At 39.7% G+C, this 26,925-nt stretch overlaps 1 protein-coding gene across 4 annotated transcripts in view; it reads right to left on the bottom strand.

Moving 5' to 3' along the window:
* Positions 1-463: 463 nt before the first annotated feature.
* The window catches only part of ESRRG (estrogen related receptor gamma), a gene marked incomplete at its 5' end in the record, with an annotated part of 349,526 nt that continues 323,064 nt past the window's right edge, over positions 464-26,925 (bottom strand). For all 4 annotated transcript variants that reach the window (XM_079550576.1, XM_079550577.1, XM_079550579.1 and 1 more), the window contains 2 exons: positions 464-828; positions 10,084-10,353. In XM_079550576.1, the coding sequence (XP_079406702.1) occupies positions 584-828; positions 10,084-10,353 (515 nt within the window). In that variant the 3' untranslated portion in view covers positions 464-583. The remainder of the gene's footprint in view (positions 829-10,083; positions 10,354-26,925) is intronic.

Here is a 26,925-nt window from a genome sequence, read left to right as displayed (position 1 = left end):
GACTCGAAAAAACAATTAAGGAATCAAATGGCTGTAACTGATCTAGATGGAAAATGCAATGATAAGAAGCAGCCGATGCATCGTCGCTTAGTCGTCTAATTAGAGACTGCTCCTATGAAATCTAATACTGCATTCAGTCAGTTCATCGTGTTGTACTGTACTGCTAGGTACGGTGGTTCTCTCTTTGATTCCTTTGTCATTGGGGACATTATGGTTCATAATAAGTTCACTGGCATCCATATTATGGATTTCCATCCTTTGGCAGGCCTGGCTTCCATCTCTCTTCAATTAGAGACCTCTTTTAAAAAGTTCAGCAGCAAAGGAAGAAGAGAAAAGGAAAAAGGAAAGGAAAGAACAGAAAGGAAAAGAGAGAAAAGGAAAAGGAAAGGAAAAACTGCATCAGAAAGACACAGAAGAAAAAGTTGAAAGCTGCTTCACAGTCTTGCTGCTAAATATCAGTGCAGTCATTTTTTTTTTCCTTAATTAAACACTAAGTTTCTTTGCCATTATTATCCTGTTTATTTTCCCTTTTTTTTTTTTTTCTTTTAAAACGTGCATGATGGGAAAGCCCATGATGCTTTAGTCAGACCTTGGCCTCCAGCATTTCCAAAAAAAGTTTGTGCATGGGGACTTTGCCTTCCAGTTTGATGTTGTAGAAATGCTGCACAGCCTTGGTGGAGGTTTGCCTCAGAAGTGGGAGAGTCATCAGCATCTTGCCGGCACGACGCGGGTCTTCCATGTGCTGTCCGGCCTCGTAATCCTGCAGAGCCTCGTGTAAGACGTCCTGAAGTTTCTGCACTGCCTCAACGTCCTCTATGTGCATTGAGTCTGCAAAACAAAGGAGCGACAGGAGGTGTCAGCAGGGCGTGCCAGAACGTCAGGCAGCTCAACGCCTGCACGACTCTTTCCCTGGTGCCGTCCTCTTTTACAAAGGAGAGAGAGAATCAACCCTTAGGACAGTAACTAGAATTGCTGCCGAGCTATGAATTAAACTCCTGGGTAAGCAATCCTTCTCCTCATCCTCCTGGCCACCCTGACTGTTCCACACGGTGCCTTGCACAGTTGTGAGAAAAGTTATGGGAATGCTATGGGAAGGCTGCGGGAAACTGCAGCAGGCTACAAGGCTGAGAGGCTGGAAGCTGTGGCCATCAGTGGTGCCAACAGCTACATAAAAATGACAGCGTGAGGAGTACTTCACTGACGGAAGGGAAGAGTGGGTTTGATGTGATTTCCTGATAGGCCTAGCAAAGTTTATCTCCCTCAGGCCCATCAGATAGAGAGGCAGCACTGAGTTATGCTCCTTTTCGACATCCACCCAGAGGTTGCTTTGTCTTGTTATTGTTGGGGATTTGCCATTTTTTTAATCCCCCCTAGAGCAAGCGCCTGGCCCTGACCCTTTCCAGGTGAGGTGTTCTGGTGGTGTAAGCACTGAGTGAGACGTCTGGGCAAAAGGCACACAGAGAACTAAACTGAGCTGCTATGTGACCTGGAAAGATTAAAGCAATGGAAGTGTGAAATAAAGAGAAAAGATCTAACTGAAATAACTGTAAAACCCTAAACAGCATAAATACAAAGGGGAAGATGTCCCTGAGAACATGCAGTTACTGGACCATGCGGAGATGATTTCACATGAGAAGCCCTAACTCTCCAGTTTTATGTAATCATAAATGCCAAAGAAAAAGCAATGTATTCCAAGGAGGAGGAATGCGAGGAGGGAAGAATAGCTGCAGGGGAAATGGGCCACCAAACACCTGAATCAGTCACCAAAATTTGGATGGCCTGCAGACTGACAGACCAAATAGAGTATCACATGAAAATGGGACTTGTGAAGGGGTGCACGTCCCAGGGTACATGACACTGTGAGTGCAGCATGGGGCGGGACTGGGACAGTGAATCCATTGTACTGCCACAGCATCTCCTTGGAAATCTGTTTAGTAGGGGGCTTTCTTGGTATCTTGTGGGTTTTTTTTGGTTTGCTTCGGGATGGTTTTTTTTGGAATGAAGCTCCCATACTAGGCAGAATAATGGCTGGGAAGTTAGACAGGGAAGAACCCACTTCCATCACTGTTTCCATCTCCTGCATTAAGTGATGTGCTGGATAAGTATTTTGATTTGCCTCATGTTTTTACCCCTGCTGATGACAACAGCAACAAATTTTCCATATGCTTCAAATACTTCAATTACATTCTAAGCATGAAGGTGCATCTAAGATTCATCTCCTGAAAGCTTACACACAACTACTTCCCCAGGTAATAAGGCCCCATAGTAAATGCTTTGCGTTTTTACACAGAAACATATGAAACTAAAATACAAACCAGTAAGTAACAGGTTAACCAAAATGTTCCAGCTTCTATTGTCAAAACAAATGTGCAAATTGAATAGGAAAAAAAAAAAAAAGTTACAGCTCCTGCTCTAAAACAGACACTTAATTATATACAAGTTTGGATCATTTAGCACGTTTTATTGATTCTGATGACAGTTTATCTGTTAATTACACATAATGGAGTCCTATGGGAATTTCACATGTTTAATAATTCTAAGTCTTAGCGGATACACGCTCTAGGAAGCGTGCAGGGAGACACGCGCTGCAGGGATGCAATACTGCACATCGAGGTGCACTGTGCCAAAAGCAGAGACTCAAATATCCCTATGCTAGGGAAAAAGAGGGCCAAGACACTCTAAAAATGGTGCCAGGGAAATGGTATCTCTAGCAAAATTTAGTTCTAAGTTAAAAGTTTAGTGAGTCCATTCATCAAATCCATACCATCAAATCCGTTTTTGATAGATTTCTAATATGGTGATCCTATTAAATAATTATGTCAATAAGAGAAAATCTCTGAATTCTGCACCATACGAGCAGGATGTAACCAATACAGAGATGTTAACACACACAGACAAACGTGACCGATGTCTCACGCACAATGTCCAACCACCGCACTTTATTTGGGATGCAAACTTCAAACAAATTGCCTCCACTGCCTGACTCTACCAAGCCCTCAGACATTCACAGCTGTGGAACATAGCACAGACACGACTCCAAGTGCTGCTCCAAGTCATTTTCCAGGCACCACGCACACTTCATGCAGCAGTGACACATCCCCTCCTCCTCCTCCCTAACCCACAATGGAGTCGGAGAACCAGACAGAAGCATTTTGGCAGTAACAAACTCTAGGCAGGTCAAAAGCTGGCTCTTCTTGCAGAATTTTCTACACCATACTGTACAGAGAGACAGGTCATTCTGGAGCACATGACTAGAGATGTTCAGCTTTTAGCTTAGTAGGAAATTGGGGTGGTTCTGTATGAAACTGGGGAGCGATCTGCGAGTGGAACAGGAAATGGAGTAAGAAAGCCAGAGGGGAGACAGGCACTTACAAACACTGACTACAGCTCCAAATTATTCTCTTAAAGTTGTGATTTGGCTCGAAAGATTAAAAAATGATTTAATGAAATTACTATGATAATTTAACTTCCCATTTACAGAAAAAATTCAAACTCATTTCAGCTTTGCACATTCTAGGGGATGCTAATGTTTAAGTGCAAACTCACTAAATCTGGGCTATTTAATTAGACCATGATTCAGCTCGCAGACTGCTCAGGAAAATATTAATCTCTACAAAGATCCTTCTTCAAGTTTTAGCCTTGCAGTTTCGAACTTCCACTTTATTCCCGATATTAAACGAATGTAGATCTTAATCCCTCAGGCGTAAGCCTTTGAAAATAAAGAAAATGGTTGAAAATGCTGAACTAGCCAAGGGGAAAAGAAGAGGAAAAATAAAAGAGAAATCTTTGCAGTAACTACAGACTGGCAGACACTGAAGTGAATTCAGAGCAGGTTAGCTTACTGCTGATAAGCCCAATCCACACCAGTAAAAGAGGGCAATGTCAACAAGCACCACAGTAATTTAGGGAAACACAGACTCAGTGTGACAATTCAGAAGTAAAGAAATAATTACAAAGACAATGTGAAATTGGATTTTAAGCTAGGTACAAAGATTTTGAATGTTCTTCCTATACCAAGAAAACACCCAGAAATTATACTTTTTTTTTTTTTTTTAATTGGCACCATGGACAGTCTGGATAATTTCCAGTTACATTCTAATATCCAAAGGAAACCTATAGGTAGATCTAAGACACCTAAAAATCAATGCCTATAAAGAATGAAATTAAACAGGGCAGTCTGAAAGTACTGTCATTTGAAAGCAAGCAGGATTTGATCTTAAATGCTCTGAAAAAGAAGTGTCTCTGACTGGTGACACTAGAATTGCTCATCGGGCACAAGATAAGCTGATACAAGGTGCTGCTCAGGAAGGAGTGGCTGGTAGTGGTTTGCACTGTGTATATAGCGTCACTGAGGAGAAAGCAGAGGAAACCCAGGGGTCTGAAATGAAGTATTTCTTCACATCAGAAAACTCTGGTAGCATCAAGCAAGAAATTATTATAGTGAATCAAGCAGCAGGGAGTGTGCAGCAGTGAACAAATACATTAAGATGCTGATAGAGCACATCAGAGGGGCAAAAAGCAACGAGCAGGGCAAGGCACTTGAGAGACAGCAATCACTGTGCTGCAGAGGGGTGGCTCATAAACTAAGAACTGGTAAATCAGGTCAGGGAGCTGCAGGTTCCTGGAAGAAGTGGATAAGATGAAGAGTGAGAATGGTACACTACGGTTTTGACTTCACCTAAGAACAGAATCCTAATCTGGGTTATGTCTGAAATAAAAAAAAAATAATATTTTTGGATGACTGACAATAAAAAACAAAACAAAACAAAAACAAAAAGCAAAACAAACAAACAAAAAACCACAAAAACTGCCACAGGATTCACACTGGGGAGCTGCTTTCAGAATTACAGAGCTCCGTCACGTCCTGCTGAAACGTGAGATATTTATACAGGAAAACTTGCATTTCTGTCAAATGCTTATCCTTTTTAGGAGAAAGACAACAGAGTGATACGAGCAAATCAAACCTCACCCAACAAGAATTCCCAGCCTTTTCTAGCCTGGAACTGAACTTGCCTATCATCTGTCTATCTGTCTTTCCTGAACAGAACTATCTGCTGGGAGCTGCATGCTGAGGCTAAGAGACAAGCAAACAAACACAGTATTTTCTCTTGCAAAAGGGTATGGTGGGAATCATCTGATACCTTGATTATTCCACTGTAAACAGACATTTCAGTTGAAATATATATTGGAAATTAAAGAGGTATAAACTATGAATCCCTTGTTCATATAGATTATAGGCAGTAGAAACCAAATAAGTGAAACAGGCTCGTATGCTTTGTTTTGTGAACAGCATCTTTGCCTGAATAGCCCAGGTATGGTTGGCTTTTAAGGAGAGCATGGAATCTGAAGCTTCACAGAAGTTTCTAAAACATGGCAGGAAACTAAGCATGAGTGAGAGAAGAAATGACTTCACAGAACATGCCTGCTTATTTCAGGGGCTGACTGGATCAATGGTGAACTGAAAGCATAGGCTGAAGTTCAAACACAGTAAATGAACCTTTTTTTTCATTCCTGAAATGGTTAACTTTCCATTAGGATAGGTACTGAGGGCACTAAATAAATTAATATTTCTGCAATGTAGAACAAGTTGCACACCAACAACTGGTTTGAATACTCAGTACTCAATGAGGCTACTAAAACTCTGGAAAGGGGTATTTGAATGATAGAGTTGTGGGATAAGACACCAACTAAGAGAGAATGTTGAATGACTGCATCAAAATCCTTTTTTTCACTACAAGACAGCAATAAATTGCCATGTTATCACTGAGAGCCATTGGTACACGGCTGTGACAAGAGAGGGTGACTACCAGCACCTATCTGCTGTGGCAGCTGGTGAACAACAACTGACCCAAAATACATCTCAGTTGGGAATGGTTGTTTACTTCCTCTAAGCATTGCAGGTGCCATCTATGTGATTAAATGAAAATGGGCCATGAGGAAAAAGCTGTGTTCATGCAGCAGGAAAACTCTGATTGTCCTGACAATTTCCTTTTCTCAATCGTTGTTTTTTTTTTTTGCTCTTTATATGAAATTAGATGAAGGAGTTAATTATATGAAGGAGTTGCTATTTCTAGTTGGTGAAATAAACATTTGTAATACACCAATGAAATGCTCATGTACATATGTTTTTATGCATGTCTATTCATCATAGGTATGCGTTAATCATGAAATCTAACACTGACAGATACACAAAAATGGCTAAATAAAATTAAAAAAAAAGGCATTGTTAGAAAATAAATATAGTCTTTTGTGACATACAATAAGCCACACTCTACACTGGAAATAACAATGAAATTCTATGGAATAACTGATTTATGAGGCTCTAGCAATTAATTTTTAGTATAATAGTATTATTTAATTCCAATAGCCTAGCTCTGAGCACAGTGTTTTGTTGACTGGAAAGTGAAATGAGCTGTAGGTAAGAACTACATCTTCTACCAAGACAGATCACTGTGCAACTTGGCATCAGCGTTGCTCTGCACTTCGTGCTGTTACCATGCACAAGATGCTTCTTGGTTCTTGCTCTTTTGGCACTGAAAGGGTTGTCTACATTTTTTTTTTTTAAGAGACAGTTAATAAGAGAGACCTGAAATTGCAATGGCAAGTGGAGGCCCTTTTCTCCTTCTGGTGGCACAGGCGAGACAGCCAGTATTAATGCTTAAGATTAAATTTTCAACAGTGCATAGGGTTATACTTCTAAAGTGCCTAGCATCCACATTTGGGTCAGATTTTTCAAGATGCCAGCACTCTGTTAGGCAGATACACACAGATAACATTTTATAATGTGCTAATGTATTTTGACATGTTAGTTACTTATTTTTAGGTCTTAGATGGGAATTGAGCTTCTCTTAAAAATCTGCCCTGAGTTCTGACTCCTGAGCTCTTCTGCAACATTTTGGCCTGAAGGCACAATTTTGTCCTCACTGACGAGGCAATTTCAAAAATCTGCTCACCTGCAACTCCCTGTTTAGTATTTCCTAATCAATACATGGAAGTATTTTCTAACACAAAAAGATGAGGAGGTCACCTTTTACATGCCAGAGCGTGCATGCGTGCACTTGTGTTCACCTGAATGTATTTTGTAAATAGTTCACCTTCCCTTACACACAGGGAAGTAATTGGTACATGCATGTTTTGGAAACCATTCAAAGCTGATTTTCTGCGTGGGTAAACAAAGTGCTTGGCAGTGCCAGATCACGGCGTTTGGGCAGCCGAGGGGCTAACCTGCTCCTGTGCAAGGAGGACAGGGAAAGAAAGAAGGGAAAGGCTGGGAATGAGGAGGGCTCTGTGGTTTGGGGGACCTCTCTGAGTTTAAACACCACAGGAAGAGATTCCACAGGCCAACAGAACAGGCAGCACTTGGGGTGTTCTCATGGTCAGGGTAACAGATATGCTGGCCAAAGCAAAGCTTGTGGTACCTATTTATATAAAACACAATCAATATTAAGACAATCTACAATTTCTTTTTCTGTTTCTCTATACCAGCAATGAAAACAGCACAACACTGTGTCATAAATCACCAACACAGATGCAGAGCCATAAAACCACCTTTGTCTACTATTTACGGCAGAGTTAACCTGGGATCCTAGCAGACAGCATGGATGTGGCTGAAATGCCTGCGATTTCTTATTCTACTTCATCCACGTTCTCTACAGCTATAGAAATTTTGCTCTATTTTAAACCAGAAAAATAAATAGCTGTAGTTCTTGAAGAAAGTCGATGCAGCAGCAAAATACTTTGAAACATGAATTGCTAACTGATTGATTTTATAATGGCATTTTACTTCCTTTTTTCAGGTATGGCTGCAATTCCATTAACCAACTCCTCAGTTATGTACAAATAAGCTATTCCTGGTTTTATCAAAACCAGGCAAAACTTCAGTTTTGCTTTCCTACTTTAATTTTAGCAGTATTTGTAATTAAAACACTGGGGGCTTGATACTCTGCAGGCCAGTGCAGCTATAGTTGATGCAAGTTTGATATCTGCCACATGTACAACCTGGACCTGCGCTATTTAATGCCAGCCATCAGACCGCTCTGTTGAGAGGGAAGTCAAACGCCTGGTTTGCTTTGTAACTCCTCCATGCAATAGTTTCATTTTAAAATGGCAATTTTAATCCATTGCAGATGAGGGAAGGAAATGTTTTCCCTTCAATGTGCCCTGAATTCTAGTATACGAAATGGTATTTCTCTCTGACATTATCCTGGTTGTAATTCCCAGGGAAGTTAATGAAGCTATGGATTATTTTAACACACTCCATGCACAATGCATGAATAAACTTTTTTTGGCAGCAATGTATTTTATTATTTCTTAAACACTGCATGCCTCTGGAGGAAAAAAAGGAAAAAAAAAAAGGCTGTGAGTAGTATTTAACACTGGATACCTATATTCTAGCTCCTTCCCTCTTTATCAAGTAAGATGCAGAAATACTTCTGTATCAAGTAGACCAATTTAAAAATTAGAAAAACAAAAATAAGCCCCCAATTTGGACTCCTAATTCCAGATAACTTTATTGCTTTACTCCATTAGTATGAACAATCTAGGGCTAACTTCCCGTAGCTGCAAACTGTTCTCAAGTGTACGATTACAGTGGTCAAAAATTTTAAATAAATCCTCAATTACAAAATAGCTTGGAGGTTAGAGGGACATTTCAGATTTGTTTCTCTTCCGAAAATAAAATAATATTCTAAAACCAGGGACAGAGTTAGTGGGGTGGAGAATACAAAGAAACTAATAAGCATTTTGGCTTTGCATGTTTTTGAATTATATTTCCAATTAAAAATGCAGAGTGCTAAATCACATTACAAAGACAAATAGGAAAGTACAACTTCATTGTTGAAAACAATTTCCCTCCTATCAATCTGAGGATTCATGCATCAATATTGTAGATGAACTGTTAATTACAAAATCAATTAAAAAATTATTTCTAAAAACAGTCACGCGTCCTGGCTCTCAGGGGGGCAATTTGGGCAGAAGGTCTCATCTCACTAGGACCGCGCCAAATCACAAGTCGTCATCCACAAGTAAGCAAAAGCAATCTGGTTTTTCATTTTTCAGCGCGGCTGAGCCCAGCCTGAGATTGATCGTCACATATGGCCCCAGAAAACAAACTGTCAATACCTTGAATGCTGCAGAATTTGAACAAATAGCCGTCCGCCCATTCAAGCCACTCATTGCATCCCATTTAACAGATTTTATTGACAGTTTCCTTCTTGTAATTAAAGGGAAAACTACTGGCCAGCAACCAAGATAAAGTTCAAAGATAGGGTCAAAACAAAAGCAGATGGAGGGGCACGGTGTGACTGTCAATGGAACATAGCATCAGAGCATGTTATTGACACACAGGTATCTAATGATCGGCACGTCATTAAAGAGGGATCTATCGTGAACTTTATGCAAATGCTAAAAGAGACTTAAGACCACAATAAAGCATTAAGGAGACACAAAAGGAAAAACAACAAAGCAAAAACGATTTTTACTTATCTGGCAGTATTCACTGCTTCAGCACTTTTAAATTCAAATGCAGGAAAAAAAAATCTTTCGGAGATTTTTAACTCTTTCTGCACAGGTAACAGTAATCTTTGGAGAAGCGTTACCACAAATGCAGAGGATCCAAAAGGTAAAATGGGGTCCCCGCCAGATTAATAAAGAATCTCCTCCCCCCTCCCAAACCCTGAATTCACTCTATCTTATAAATCAGTAGCTGCATTTAAAGAGAACGGATGTAGCATATCCTCCTGTATCCTTTCTGTTCATTTTAACTACGATGATTAGACTCATCTGGATTATGGAATGGATTTAGGAGAAGAGCATCCATATTCATTTGTAAGGATCTTCGCCTGTAAAATACTCTCCAAATCACAGTGCATTACTCTCCACTCCCTTAGGAACGTATTCCCCGATTACTCAGGACCAGAAAGCTCCTCTTAGTTTGAACTGCTTTGATTGTTACCTGTTAGACTAAGGGCTGATTACCAACTTCTCGTTCTAAACCTGTATTTAAAACAAGCATGCAGAAAGTACTATGGAGAAAAGAAAAGTGACATATTAAAAATGTAGCAACCATTGTGCCACTCTGCCAACCTGAATTAGCAAGTGCTATAGCTTTGAGGGTGACAAACTCTTCTTTCTCCAGCTTCATGCTCTTGTATTTCTTTACCAGTTGCAGTATGGCATTGTTAAGGTCAAGAAGGCCTGCCAATTTGGACTGGTCTTCATCCATAATATAGTCTTCAGCATAAACAAGCTCATCCTCAAAAGAAAGTGACCGGTATACAACACCGAGAATCAAAATCTCCATCCAAGCACTCTGCAGAAGGCTCATCTGGTCAGCTAGAGACAAAGTAGAGAATCCTGAATAGGAAAAAAAAAAACACAACAAAACACAAGAAAAACTATTAAGCAGGTTTGGATTTGGCATAAATCTTCTCTTCTACTTATTTTTATATGCATTGTCATAAAACATACATTTATTATTCTCCCTTCTGATTTTGTGTCTGTCTTCCTCACTTTATTACAGTAAAATGAAGCAACACAATACCTAATATTTTCTAATCACCACACAGAGTTGTAAACAAGTAGGTTTTTGTAGAATCTTTCTGTAGGAACTGTGTTAATTTGGGGAGCATTACAAGGACAGTGTAGGATTTGTACCACGTCTTCTTTGCCCTGAAATACTCACGCTCAGTTCTAAAATCCCAGCGCTGTGGAATTGGGATTTCCTGCCCCTGTTCATCTACACCACAGTCCAAGAAGGATAATTTAGGAGGGGAAAAAAAACAGAAAGGGAAGATTTGGTGTTTTAATAGAATTAGAGTGATAAGCACAAAGAGGAAATTTCTCTTTGAACTTTAACCTCAGGGGAAAGAGAAGCAACTCACTCCTCAGAAAAGATGCTAATTCCTTCTGCAACAGCTCCTGCCTCTGCTGCACTTTTTGAAGGAACAGAATGCCACACTACGGTGCCAACTGAACAGCAGTCACACTGTCACCTTTCTGAGGACAAGAAAAATTTAATAAATGCCTCTTAATGAATTTAACTTTTGCTTTTTTCTTTTTTTCTTTTTTTCTTTTTTCCCCTGCTGTCTTTCCTAATAGGATCATGGGGGGCAAACATCTTTACTGCTTTACCTTTTCAGCCTCTTGTTTACAGTACCTGTTAATTTCTGATATCAAACTGCTAATATCCCAATCACATTAGGAGCTATGGAACAAGAGGGGAGACGATGTGATTTCCTGGCCTGTTGGTGAGCTGCAGCATTTTGCCAGTTGGCACCAGCAACCACGAGTACTTAATAAAATCATCAAAGGGGATTAGTCAAGCCTTTCTTAAAGGGTCTTAAGGCATGTCTGAGGCTTTCATTTAGTTGTTTATGGAGCTGCTTACATGTTCTCTGACAGGGTTCCTGCTGCAAGAACATTCTTTTTGCCATCAGATTACTCTTAAATGCATTTTTCTGTTTTGAAAGTCAAGAGTTATAGTCAAGCAGGAATAGTTCATAAACTAGCAAATCTGCAAGGCACCTACTCCAAACAAGATTTTCTCTATAGGCACTAAACAACAAAAGTAATACAATAAAAAAAGACAACCCCACATCCAAACCACCAGGCATCCATAAAAAAATGAAATATAAAACTGGCTGCATGCTTGCTCTCTCTTTTTCCTCCCCCTTATTTGTTTTCATTTTCTCATACTGTCTTTTGAGTCTCATGATAGAACTGTAGCTCTCTGCCTTCAAAATAAAACCAACAAAGCCCGAGCCAGCACTGCCAGAAAACCCTCGAGGAGGTGACAATGGAAAATAACACATCTGTGATTAAAATAAATAAGAGAGAAATGGAGAAGAAATAATCGTTTGAGAGGTTATAGGGAAGAATTCGTGATTTCAATTAGCTTCAACGCTTCTGTTCCTTCCTGTCTTTCAAGAACCAGTTTTTCTGCAGCAGCAGATGGACAGAGACCATAGCCTGCAGCACCGTCCTGTGACAGCCCTATTCTCCCTCCCAGACACTGCTGTTAGTAAATAGATTTACACATTCTCCAATCTCCACACATCTTTCTGCCGAATAATTAAAAGCAGGATGATTAGTTTATTGAGTGGAAGGAGGAACTTTTTTATTGAGGTCCATCCACGATTTTATCAGGGCCAGCACTTTTACGGTTGTCATGAGGGTGCAGGCATCCAATTTTTCTTATCTGCCTGATTAATACAAACGCTGTTTCAGGACGCATTAATTAACAGATACAAATCTACGTTCTCATGGAAGGATCAATACAGAGAAGAAAAGAGGCATCAATGTGAATTTAGTGCTGATGATGGAGAAGGCACTCTATTGACATTTACGTGCATAGAAACTTTAAAGTTGCAGTGGAGCCCTTTTGTCCCTGTGATTTACAAATTAACAATTTTTCAGGTATAACAATGTTTCACAGTCTTCCGAGGAGTTTAATTAAGCAAGAAGCAATAAAATCAGATTTGATTAAAAAAAAGTTTAACTTGCAATTTCTTTCTACTCTATTTTTTTTTCTTTTTTTTCCTGGAACACTCCCAACCATCTCCTTTTGTTTACCTGTCTATTTTAGTACTTTTTTAATTTTTTTTTTTTTAATAAATACTGCTATGTTTCAATAACATTTATCGTGTCACTGCAAAAGGAAATTAAATATGTCCTGTGAGGGGGGAAAATAGGATTTGTATGTAATTTATTGTTCTGCACTCTTGAAAAATCTGCTCTCTGCTACAGTAAATATACTAATTGTTTTTATGTGACACACGAAAAATCAACCGACTTTTTTACGAGGAAAACTCTTAGATATAAACCACACTGTTCTACACTCCAATAATAAATCAAACAAACATGATTATTTTCTCCCTGATTGAAGCAACTTCTCCTTGAAAGCCTGCTCAGTGAAAGCATGTTTTAACTTTTAAAGGCGCCCCTCGTGGGAATATAAAACTGTACAACATTGTAATCTACCTGATTTTTTGGAATACGTGACAGTATCCAGCAGTTGTCCTGCATCCCACCAGTGCCTGTTTAATAGGTGCTCAGCAAGTCACAGTTAGCAGAACAGATGACAGAGGTATATGTCTGTATTTATATACAGGGATTTATTCTGAAATGTTTTGTGAAGGCTGTGTGCATTCCATGACAAACTTAGCTTTGATTCTCAAGCTCTCATTATAGGGGTCTCCTAAAACAAATTCTATTCCATAACAAGCAGACATTTCCTATTCTGCACTGTGACTATCTGAAGTTTTCAGCTCACGCACGAATGCACTCCCGGCCTACTGCACCGGCCTTTCCAGCACAGCCCCGCGCTACTGCCCATGGCAGGGTCTGGAACTTTGTCCGGCCTGCTCTGCCTCCTTACCCTTAGGAGCCTTGCTAGGAAGGAGTTTTAGGTGCAGACCTGCACAGCGGCTGTTTAAAAAACAACGCTGCACACCTCAGTGCCCTCCTCACGCAGCACATGGGGACAACTCCCGCCTCCCTCCCTGCCGCCATGTTGCGCCCAGCAGGCTGTGCTGGTGGGAAGGCCCCGTGCCCTGACCGCAGCTCGGCAGTGCTGGGCTGCAGCAGCGCTCCAGAGAAAGCAGATGACAGCCGGGAATAACGTCATCTGGAAGGATTGAAAGGCTTCTCAGGAGTCAGGTACCCCCGAGGTAATAAGCTTGAAGGAAGCATGTTTTGTGCCAACCCTCCTGCCATCTCCTACCAGAAACTCCTGTGCATGACAATGATGCCATGGGCACTTGTCAAGGGTTTTTTTTTTTTCCTTTTTGCCTAGCAAACTGATGCACTTTGCAGTCAACTTACAAAAAAGGCTAAGCATTTGAAAGTGTGAAGGGCAAAAAATATCTGACGGCTAGTCTTCAAAAATACACTTTCATTTCAGAAAGCATAAATGTTTATTTCCTGAGCTGAGTGTTGACAGAAATAGGCTGCAATGCAGGCACATGAATTTAACCCCTGGTAGGCATTCTTTTCAGCACGGATTTATGTGGCTGCATGCAAGCATTGTAAATCTACAGGGTGTCTCATAATATCAGTTAACAATAGCATTGATTTGCTGGTTACGGATTTTCTCCCTTTTTTTTTTCTTTCTTTCTCTTCCTTTTCAGGGACTGTAGCATTCCTTCAGCTAAAAATAGATACTTTTCTACAAACAGCATATCACGCTCAAACTGTAATTATGCCGTAATGACTCGCTGAGATCACTGAGTGTGCATCGAGAAAAGGTTGATTGAGCAACTGAACATATGCTTACGTTTCTCCTTTCACATACCAGCAAGCCCAGAGCTCCAAGGAAGCAGAAATAAAGAGGTAGAAGGGCCCTCAAACATTTATTGGGCGAACAACACGGCAAGGAGCAGTGCAACGTGGTGCTGTTGAGTGGAGCTGCAGGAGCCACAGGGCTTTGCTGCTACCTTGCACCGCTTGCTCTCTTTTCGCATTGCTCTCAGCTCCATGCTAAGCAGGGAAATCTTTTATATTCCTGAAGACCCTTTCCTCTACTTCATTAAGATGGACTTCATGGACATGAACTCACTGGGGGCTGCAGCGAAGCAGCTGCAGATGGTCAAGTGCCACAGCAAGATGAGCAGCTCACACGCAGCGCTGCGAGAGCTACTTATTTCTGCGGCTGGACTCAGCCCTGCCATCGTCTGCAGCCCTGAGCATTTGATGCGATGCCTGTACTGGGCTGCTCTGGCTCGAGTCCTGGCGGTTTCACTTTGCAGGGAATGAACTTTGCTTCCTCGCTGTTATGTGCTCAGAAATCATAATATTTGATCAGACCAGAAATGAAATTGCTGGCAAACCTGGGAGCTGCTTGAGCTTTCTGATAATCACCTCCCATTTACTTCACCAGTTGGTTTTGTCTTTGTTACTTTTAAGAGCAGAATATTCCTCTGGCTTGCCCTGGTTTATACTTCAAGTATCTTCATTTACATTTTCTATAATTAAAGCTGTGCTTGAAAATGACATGTTCACTAGTGTGTTGCAGATTCAATATATTTCCACAGTTGAAATATCAGAGTTGGATTTTCAAATTATTTACACTTAATTTTGATAGATTAACTTCCTTCTAAACGTTTTAACGGTGCTGATGTTTCCAGTGCGATTTCCTTACTTCAAAAATGATGTCAAGTCACCACTGCCAAGAGAACGAATGGATATTGGAAACTCTTTTTTAAAGCACAGAACACTTTACAGACAGGGTGTGTGGCCTCACATTCAAACAATAAGCAGCAGGCCAAATGCTTTTTTCTTGACAGCATAGGAGTAAATCTGAAGGAATCCCACTGCCTTTCAAGGCCAGGATACTCCACTCTTTAGAGTGTCTTAGAGCGCATAGCTCTCAATTAAGAGTACCTTTTTATTATATACGTTCAACAGAAGACTGATTTCACTGCATTTCAGAATACTCGGTATTATAAAAATATGTAACGACTTGCATATATTTCAGTTGTTAGAAAAACTGAAGGGAGAGCTCTGACAAATCACTCAACAAATTTCACAGATAATGGATGAAGTTTGGTTCTTGGTAAAAGCTGGAACTAAAATAGAAACAACTCATTATTTCGGGGTGGACCTGTTATATCGTTTGTTTTTTTTATTATTTTTCCTTCTTTTTTTCATACCCATTTGTTCATGGAGCCCCTAGCCAAAGGGCTAATAATTGCATGAGGCAATATGCAATTGCCTCATGAAAAGTAAGCACAAGAGGGAATTTTCATGTGAAAGGTGTCAGATCACGAAACAAAATCCCAAACTTGGAAGTCACAGATAGATACCAAAGCACAAACTCAAACATTAAGTACAGCCTATGGTTCCACTTGCATCATTTGTTGGCTACAGCTTCCAAGCTTCTTACTGTTCCTGCCACAAGTTATGGTTAGGAACTCATCTCATTCAACAACTTTCTGCATGGAGGACAAGCGAAACCACCCCATTTTCCTAGTGTTGTTTTCAGACAGTGTGTCCTTCTGGCCTTGAACAAAGTTCCTTCCCTATCAGTGTAAAGGGAAATGCCCCACAGAGCATAAGCCCAGGGCTTTTTATTGTGACACTGCTTTCGTCTCCCTGGAACAACAGAGGAGAGATGGCGCAGCAATAACAGTTCATTCACAGCATATAGCTCTCTCAATCCATTAAGAACAATGGATTCTCACTAAGCAAATATTCACTTGTCAGAAGTATTTGCAACACTGGATTCATTCAGCAACAGTAAGTAAGTGAAGTTCACAGCAATTTAAAAGCAGCAAATTAGACATTTACAGCAGCGAAGATGCTGCTTGCTTAGTGCAACCTTTCTCTCCAGCTATAGGAAAAGGTGTTAATGTAATTTAAATATCAGTTAGAATTATTTTTCTTTTCACCTGTAAAACCTTATGTGGTAACACTAGGTAGGAACAATTCCAGCTTGTCACTTCTATACGAGTAGAATGCACACAGTGAGATGTAACTCCCTGTACTTCCAATAGATTTGTAGCAGGAGTACCTTTCTCTGACCAGACAAATATTTGTAGGCAGCTACTTTAACATTTCTTATTTCTAGTTACAGCACAAGATCTCATGAGTTTCTTCTTTAGCAACAGTCACGAGCTGCAAAATGTCACTAATTAAGACTGTCTCTGGCTTCACAGAAGCACTTTCAGTTGCTAATACTCTGCAGAGGAACATTAATGATGAAAAAATGTGGAGAGAAACCTTGCTTCAGGACAGATTTGGTGAGACCTCCACGTATGGGATACTTCCTAATGGCATTTCTGGAAACAGATGGTTTGAAATATTGTGCACTCTATTTCCATTAATTTTCATTTCATACCTTATAATTCCAGAACTCACTTAGATAAAGGAAAATATAAGGCAACAGATTTAAACAGATTAATATCTGATTTTTCCTTTGGGCTAGTTTTACCATTGGAGCTTTCACTTCCACAATTTTAAATAGTATTACTCCAAATTCATACCAATGTTATATTAAAAAGGAAACAAGCCAAACACTTCTGTTTGTATAGTCAACAGATGCTCTGAGAATAGAGGAAAATACCTGATTAATCATAAACTGTTCTTTTTTTCTCCTGTATGTTGGACACTTGGCACATGGAAATCCTTATGCTTTACTTCTCTGTAGTGACTTTTTAAATTCTAAAATATGGACCATTAAGAAGTTCTAAATTCAGCGTAGCAGCCTGGTCTAGCCCAAAGAAGCTGGAGATCTCCCTAAGGACAGCACTATCAACTTGCAGATTCCAGAGGGTGATCTTTCTAACGCACTACATACATGCTTTGGTCTGCTTATTTAAAGTTAACTCTTTCAATTCTTAAAAGGAAATTTGCTTTTTAGGATACCTGGTACATTCCAAGGAACCACTTGCGTGCTCATGCATTTGCATAGGATAAAACAGACCAAGATTACACTTATGATCCCGATGGGCTTTTTTCAGTGAGTCTACATAAAAAAAGACCAACCATATTCTCAACATAAATAGTGGTTTCACACAAAAACTCCTTCAATCTTTTGTGGACGCATGTTTTTGAGTACATGCAAGGCTTCAAAGCCAAGTTTGTTTGATTATCCCTTATCTTTTCTTTCCCACAGAAAGGACAGACTTCTCGCTGTTCACTGGCTGGGTGGGCAGCAATCCCTGCTGCCTCCCTCACGCAGAGCCAGGCTCCCAGGAGCTCCTGAATCACCTTAATAACACAAACCACACACTGAATGTATCAGCACAAAAACATCCCTGCCTACCACCCAACCAACATCTCTGTGTTAACCCTCCATGTGCCGAACTGCACAAAATCCCTGGAGCCAAAGCAAAAACCTCAGGTAGGAAGATTTCTGGTAGATGTATCTTTTTGCACTTCAGAACAACTTCCTCCTTCCAAATTTTTAAAAACATTTCTATTGGTTACTTGATTTTCTTGATCTGCTGCAGATGTCAAAAAAATCCCAGTGATGTTTCTGTTCTCCCTCCTTTTGGGTACAAGTCACAGATGAACATGTATTCATTCTCCCATGTGAATGTGAAATATGTATCATTAAGATAATCTCTGGAGGGTGTAACTTAAATCTATAGGAGTCCACACACAAGCACACATAAAAAAAAAAAAAAAAAAAAAAAGAGGGAGAAGGAGAAAAAGAAAAAAAAAGGAAGCTGCCTGATTCTAATACACCTAATTAGCCATCGGCAGACACTTAATTGCATACATTAGGATGATTCCATAGTGGAGATTAATTCTAAATATACCCAAGCAGCTGGTTAAGATGCCATGGATTACAGTGTGGACTGTACTTTTCCACTTAATTAGATATCAAAATTAAGCAGCAACAAGCATTTTGACATAACGGGGATCAAGCCGCTGCTTGGCATCCCAGAGCTGCACTAAAGTGACCGCTAAACAGAGCCGCACAGATGGAGAGATATTAAATGCCGCACTGGAAAGTAATTTCAAATAATAAAATATCAATATTTACATTTTAATTACCCCTACTGAGAGCCGCTCTGTCATTTTCACTATTGCCGACGCAGCAAGGGGTAGTGGAATGACATTGCGGCTCTGACTGCAATGACTATTTTGTTTCCATTAAAGAATGACAAGTGTTTTAGAGGCAGTGACACCCAGTGTGTGAACAAGAATGACAGCAGATCAGAAAATTCCTATTAAGGGAATAAATGACTCAACAAGAGAATTTACTTCGAGCAGCCAGCTCCTCCTTGAAACACATAATCCTTTCTAAATTTCCGGCCGAAAGTTCATTATTAGAGGTGCCCAGGGGAAACCTTAGCTTCTCATAAAATATTTAGACTGATAGGACCTTACATGATAACCGGTCAATTTAAAAACACTAAAACTCAACACTCATTCTGTCTAAGAGTTAGACAAAGAGTTCGTATGAACCAGAAGAGTTTGAGGGGAAGAAAAGGACAACTAATGGCAGTCAGCGAAAAGGAGACTCCTTCCTGCCAGACCAGAAACCGTGGATAGTGCATGGGCAATGGTGGGGCTTTTTTTCCATCAGTTTCACCACATCTAGTACAGTGAGGACTGCACACCTCACATTTGGATCACAGCTTGCCAGCTGCCTTTGGAACGATAACCAGGAGCTGGTCACAGGAGGGGCATGCTCTGTGCCCGCCTGCTTCCTGCGGCCATTGCTTACATGCAAATACTTCTAGCACTACGTGCAGCAGAAACCTGCACAATATTTTTGTGGCAACTTAAGAAACTATTTCTGATCAGCTCAGAGATCGGTATAAGGGAAAATACATCATATTATCTTATACCTGACCCAGTGCATTTACAAAGGAGAAAAGGGTGGAAGAAGTTTACAAAAACAGTTACAAAAAATGCCTGTTGGGAATGTTTATCAAACTCTAGTGATCTTCAGAGAATATCCATGGCCTCAGACACAGAAAAATTCATTACAAGGAAATTCTTGGTCACTACACTCTGATATGCTGCTATTAGTGTGACAAATGCCTGGAACAGAGCATAGGAAAAAAAGGCATGAAAATTTTTAGAGAACAGAAGAGGAACAGCTTTACAGCAGTTACTGCTGTGGGAGCTTTAGAATCAAGTTTGAAATGAAGAATTAGGAGTGAAATACAAAAACATTACTGTGACATTAGCTGCCTAACTAGTTGATCTTCTTTTCTGTATCTTTATTCTTTACTTCTTTTTCTTTTTCTTTTTTTTAAAAAAGCACCCAGGAAGTACTTCTTAAGCATCCCTAATGCTTTTAGGACAAGACACTTCCCCATTTCTCAGCCACTAGCACCTTTTAATTTCTGAAAGAGCCACGGTTGAAAATCTTAATTAATTGTTCCATACTGCTTCAGGATCATTATGCAATGTAATAAAGGCCGTGTAATTATGAAATTTTACAGCCATTACCAAGGCTGATGGCTCGTATTTCATCCTCAGCTGGACCCAATGGCTTTTAGCCACTCAGCTCCCCTTTGATGAACTACAGACAGATCTATCAGGCCCAAACAATATCCAGGCAAGGCGGCTATAATAGCTACCTACAGATGAAGCCATAGATAAAGATAAACTATAAATCTACACACAAATGCAGGCACATTGCCTCAGGATGACAGAGGGGAGAGGATGAGGCACTTGGGAAAGCTGGCGGCTCGCAGAAAGGAAATCCTTCCTCTTTCTCTCCTGCTCTTTTCCACCCTCATTCAATTTGAAATCTGTTTGGCTTCCTAAAGATGTAAAACCCTTTCATAGTTCTCCAGAAAAAAAAAAAAAAAAAAAATTTAAAAAAATTACATATGCTTAAGGACTATGCATTTTTCTATGGAAGGCAAGGTGTCACCTTATTCATCTGCTAGTTTTGATGAAGGGGATTTATACAGACAAATCAGCTCTTCCTCCAGATGAAACACAAATTTGAAAATCATATTCTTGAAAGCAAATCCAAGTCTTTTGCTTACGAGACCAAAAAAGCAAAACATTCTTAGTTTCTAAATGTATTATTCTGAGCAGATGCACAGAGGTGAAGTCAGATGACAGGCTTTCACTGGAGGCAGAATGGGAAATACAATTTTATGCAATGTTGTCCTATATTACTTTATGTTCAGTTTGAAAATGAAAATACTTTCAAAAATTCAGTGTAAGATAAAGTAACAAGAAAATTCAATATGATCTTGGTACCTGCACCACCAGCAAGTACTTTATAGGGGTGACCTCCAACAATACACTCTAATATAAGTCAGAAGGCCTTCCAAATACCTATTGTTTGTTGCTCCAGAGTGAGAAAAAGCTGACTAAATGATCTCTGAGAAACAGAGATGGAGAGCTGCAACATCCTCACCAACTTTGAAAAAGTTCAGGAAAGAGTATGAAAACATTTGCTCTAAAACTACATCTAGTAGTAGTCTTTCCAGCAGCATAAGATTAGTTGTGAAGCCGATTTCAAGTTCATGGCTGAAATGCATCAGAAGACAAGGAAACTTAAAAGTAAAAAAAAGGACAAAGGCTTTTTCTTCCTTATTCAGTATAGTCTCTAAATTGAAGAATTTAGAAAAAGTTTTCATGAAGCTTCTGCTTACTGTGCAGTTTAGGTCTCTTCCTGAGGCTGATGACTGCTGAAAGCAGTAGAGTATAAGTGCTCAGTATAAGTATTCACTTGCTCCATTCCTTAAAATTTAAGTCTCAGAATCTGGGCTGCCTTCCTCAGAGGTGTTTGGAGCCTGCTGCTACATTAACAGTTCACAACAGAAGAGCTTAGAGTGATCTGCCCCAGGCAAAGAATCTCAAAATCACAGCAACTGAGCTCTCACTCTGGAGCTGCTGCTGTAGAAAGACATAACTAACAAATAGGGAAGAGCCAAAGCACAAGAAATTTGCATTATATACGTAACAGCAGCAAGGCAGATGCGTGTGTTTGCATAGGCCTGTGGATGCATGCATTTGCAATAAGTAAACTCTGCGTATTGTAAAAGCTACTGCAGAAAGGGAATGTGTAATTCGGGAATTTTTTTAAGCTGGGTATAACTACGTATGGTCTTCTATGGACCAGTATCTGTTGTTAATGAGCTTTAATGAAATCACATGTATAGGGGGTATTCACTGAACACTGTGAATTCATCTATTCCTTGCAGGGTACACACAAAACCAAAATTTAAGCACATACAGTACATTAGTCCATCTGAAATACCAAGATATACAGGTATCACTGGACTCTGATTCCTAAATAACATTTTAATCTGCCTTCTTATGTGGTAAAATTTTACCAGAATTCAGTAAAGGTCTTAGCTGAAGCATGGACAAAACGTGGTAAATCTTCTACCTTCTCCACATCTCATCCAGTTGACTTTTATTTAACTAAATTAGCATCATGGATGAGCTCTGTAACATTCCCTCTTTTTATCCTCTCACCCAATCACTCACATCAGCAGAATGAAAAAAAAAAATATACAAATGCACCCAGCAAGAACATTTTTCAGAGCAAAAACTTCAAGTAAGAAGTAAATACAAAGATGTCATATTAATTCCTTCTGGAAGCAGAGTTATACCAATTGGACTGCTACATCAAAAATAATGCAAATAATATGAGGAATCACATCTATGCCATCCTACATTCTTTTTTCCACAGAAGAGCTGTGTGGTTTCTAATTTACATTGGTGAACGCTCAGTCTATCAGAGAACGCACATCATTATTGCTTAGTGTAAGATTGCAGCTGCATTTTAATAAAGTATAGCAAAGAATTACATGATGGTCAAAGTTAGGCTGCTCATTTCTGGTTTAGCTCAAACTGCCATGAAACAGAACTGGATTGGACATACTGGGACAAAGTATGCATTACTACAGATGAAAAGGGAATTGGCATTACATATATGTGCAATAAGCAGCGGCATGCAGCTTACACATCAGCATAAAGTGTTTTAAGGAATCTCTCTGAAAGAACATGCAAAAGAGGGCTTTTGTTCAGTCTTTAGAAAACCTAACTGCAGCAAGGCCATACTCTGACATACAGAAATTCATTAGCATAAGTACAGACCAAAAACGGAAGGGAAATGGGGTATAATTGCATGTTTTCTCTTTCAAGATTCACCAAATGTAGCACAAATCTGTAGCTGCTATAATGCATGTCATGTTTTACACTGATTTTCTACACTTGGTATTCCCTAGATGAAATGTTTCCAAAGTCTATGGTGATTTTATTCTACAGCAAATCAGCAGTTTTTCAAGAGGTCTCTGCGCAACCCAGGAGTATGACATTTACTAATGTGTTGAGATTCAGGGATTCTCCTTTGTAGAAGCCAACACTAATAAGAAAGATATGGTTCAGTGTCCTGGGTATTCTTTCCAGTTTTATTAATTAGATGGAAAGCTTGTCCCTCTGGAATACTGCAAGGTATTTATTAACACTTCAGCCTACGAACTACAGCAAATTCCACAGCAGTGGAAGTAATTGTTACATACACTAACTCTTGTTATCAATTTGGCAGGGATAAGCAAAACAAACTAACAGCAACATCAAAAAACTAAAAAAAAATCCAAAAAACACCCAAAGGTTTAGATTATGATCTTTCTTGTGATATTTTAATTGTGCCTCTTAATCTGCTAAATTAAAAACTACAGTACCATCTTACTCAAATCAGTGACAAGAGATCATATCAATTTGCAACAAAATTACAAATGTTCCTATCCCTTTTAATTGTACAGAGAATTTAACAGTCACATTCAATATGGTCTCAAAGTGACTAAGATATACACACCATGTCTTTTACAATTGTGCCATCTTAGCCCTTACCACCTTTCCATATTATTCCATGTCTCCCATCTGTTAGTGGATAGATACTTAATCCCACTACCCCCTCACTCTTCCTTTAAGTTCAATACCTGCAGCTCCTTCCACTACTATGTCCTAGCAAACTAGCAACTGGTTATTACCAGGCTGAGTCAACAATATACTTATATGCCTTCTTTCTGCCAGACTCTTTTCATCACTTGGGAACTAGGAAGCCACTTTAAAATCTAACCAGCGATGCCGCATCCTAACTTAACTGTAGGGTTTTTTCTCTGTGCAGTTCTGCGCTCTAAAAAGTTTTACTGTGTTTAAGTTTACTGTGACGTAAGAGCTGGGCTTTACTTTTCATTCCTCATTTGATGTTCTATGTTGTGATTGTGTGCAACCCCAAAACACTGAACTCTAGACATTTGCACACAGTTGCCAATAGTTTTAAAATTAACATGGAAAGCATGATTGTGCTGTATGTGGATGTGCCATGAGAAAGGTCTGAAAGATAACTTTAATACTGATGGATTATTTTTTATTTCTTTACCCTTCTTCTTGTCCCTTGCTTTGCTTTTAAACACCGTTTTTGACATGACCCTACTTCCTGGTGACTTCACTACAGCTTCCCTCATGCATGTTGTCAACTCTACCAGTGTTATGAGAAGGAAGTTTGAATTTCCTCATGTCTTCTGTCAAAACACCACATTTACTATGCCCTCACGACGTCTGCTCTGAAGGCCAAATCTTGGTTTCTGAGATGTCTGTGCAGAGAGACTGCTCCAAAAGCTCTTATGTAGTAACTCACTGTTGCTGTGATTGTTTTTGTAATAGGGCTCCAGTAGAAACACATTCCCACAATGAATTTACATTTTCATTCCCTCAGTATCAAAGTAACAACTAGGCTGTTGGAGTCACTGTATACTTTCTGCCTATTTATTTATTTATTTATTTATTTCTCTTCTTAGGCTATGCATGAACACACTAATTTCACAGGGTTGCTGAGAGTTTCATTCAGGTAATGTCTAGACAAACACCAAACTGATATCATCAGGAAAAAAAAAATCTACTAAATATACTGAACACTCTTTGGGGAGTATAAAAAACAGAAGGAAGGATAAAATGGCTAAGATGTTTAGAAAAAAGGTGGATATGCTGTAGCCCACTGTACATAAAATAAATATGCCAACAATGTGCTGCGCTCACATCTTTCAATCCTAGCACACTGCGAATCGTGTTTCATGTTTTAAACCTATAGCTCTCAGAGGACTCCCAAAACTGGAGGTGCAAATTACAGTTTCCCCACGAGGAAGTTAAATGGCTTGCTCAAGGTGACAAAGCGGCATGGTGGCAGAGCCATGAAAGGGAAGGCAATGGGTATTCAATGGATATGGCAGCTGTCCCTGTCTGCCAGGGTCCCTGTCTGAAACCCTAAAACCACACTTTTTTTTCCATGTACTTGTCCCAAAGCCCATAGGATGAATGCATTTTGTGCTGCATTAAGATGAACATAAAGTAAAACTACAATTTCAACCATGAAGTGCTGACTTTATCACACTGAGTAAGAGGGTCAAGTGCACTTGTGTTATAAAACCATAAACAGACATTGATATTATACAGTATGTATGAAAATGCATAAAATACATTTAATTAACTCTGGGTTGTGACACAGACTGACAATTCAAAACAGACATTTCAAAGCTATGCCTGACACCTCTGGCGTCATCTTGATCTCTCAGGAAGATACATATTTAAGCCAGATTTCTATACATTCATGTGTATTTTTTTATATACTTGAAAAATGCATATTATTTACCCAATGGCCTGGAATGTCTATTGGAGAAATACATATTTATTTTTAAAAGCAATCCACATATTATTTACTCAGTGGATGAGAATGACTTCCAGAAACCGTTCTGGTCCATCAAATAAATACATATTTATAAATGGTTTTTAAAATGCATATTATTTACCCAATGGACTGTAATGGCTCTGCTCATGCCATTACATGTAAATACGTAATTAGCCACACAATAAAAAATCCATACAAAATTTCTCTGAAAAGCATTGTATTTCCCTATTGTTATTATTTTGATTTTAGCACAAAAGGTGATTACCCTATGCTAATGACTTTACCATATTTTAAATCCAGCTAGCTCTGTAATTACACAGAGCACAAAGTCGACTTTCCTTCCTTTAAAACCAGCATTCACCTTCTCCCACTCTGCGTGTGGTGCACCTGGGCAGCCCCCTTCTGCCAGCCACACTGCCCATGAGCACTGCTGGCCATGAGGGTGGCAGCCGCCATTCGCTCCTTCCTGCAGTGAGCCAAGGCACCTGCAGCATGGCTGCAGTCCCGTCCTGAGCCAAATATGCCATTCTAGGGACAAAATCCATTTCACCACACAGACCAGTATGAGCACATCTTTGAAAAGATGAAACTTAATAGAAGAAGCCACGCCAGGTATTTGAGAATTTTCTAAGAATGAGAACTACTGGGTTTGCCTAGGAAAACATGCACACCTTCAAAGAGGAGTGAATAGTACCATTTTTAGCAGCGCAAGTATAACTGTCATACATTAGGATGTAAATTTTATTCTCTGAGCAGAATACCAGGTGATTAATTCTGATAGCATAGTGATCAATTGGTACAGATGCTGCACCTGAGCAATGTTTGTTTTTGTACACATTAGGAACAGAAGTGCATCACTAACACAGGTGTCACTTGCATAGCTGTGCTACATTTCTGATGTCAGAAAACACTGACACTGCTAGTTAGGTTGCATGTAGTTCTGCCAATTTTTTCAATTAGACCCATTATTGATTTGATGAAAAAGCAAATTAAACATACCATGGTAGTATGTAAATTGGTTAGACAGAACATAAGGTTCTGGTACTGAGCTCCTTAGGCACACGGCCTCTGTGTGCAGCTTTTACTCACTAGAGCCTCTGGAGATTATAGAAACAGGGGAGACTTTGAAAAGCCGCAGCATCAGTCCAGCAACTGAGACACAAAGCATCCAGGAGTCTGTTTACATACAAACAGACTGGAGAAAAAGTGCAAGGATGGCCAAACTTTGTTAACACCACAGAGCAACAGTCGCTTAGCTGCTTCACTTCGTATACAGAATAAACCTCTTGTTTTCATGAAACTCCTACTGATCACACGAGTTTGAAGATAAATGAATGGCCCACAGTGAAAAACGCTCTTTGTTTCACAATAGCAAGAACAGTTTGTCAACTGACAGGGCACTTCAAGTTGTCTACATCCCCAGCATGTGGAACTGATGCTGCATGCAACTCACAGGAATTTTTTGCAGTATTCCATAATCAAAGAAAAAGAGCTTTTGATGCCAAGAAATGACAGCGCGCAGGAATCATACAAGAATCTACACACTCTTGTCCACAAAATCCTTCTCCTCACCCCCTGCCTTCTAAACAGAACTGCCACTCAAAGAGCTCAGCGCAGCAAAGTCCTCACATGCAAGCTTCTTCCTGAATTTCCATTTAAATTCCTCTACCCAATCACATCAAACTTCTACTGTACGATTTATTTTATTACAGAGAGGATACAGGATCCCTCCAGAACTCCAAGGCACATGAGGTTTAGCTTCTGAAGGAGCATCAGCTGAAACAAACCTGGCAGGGTACTGCCACGCC

This window comes from Tetrao urogallus, assembly GCF_951394365.1.
Source record: "Tetrao urogallus genome assembly, chromosome: 2".
NCBI classification, from domain to species: Eukaryota; Metazoa; Chordata; class Aves; order Galliformes; family Phasianidae; genus Tetrao; species Tetrao urogallus.
This window is presented reverse-complemented; position numbering and strand designations above follow the sequence as displayed.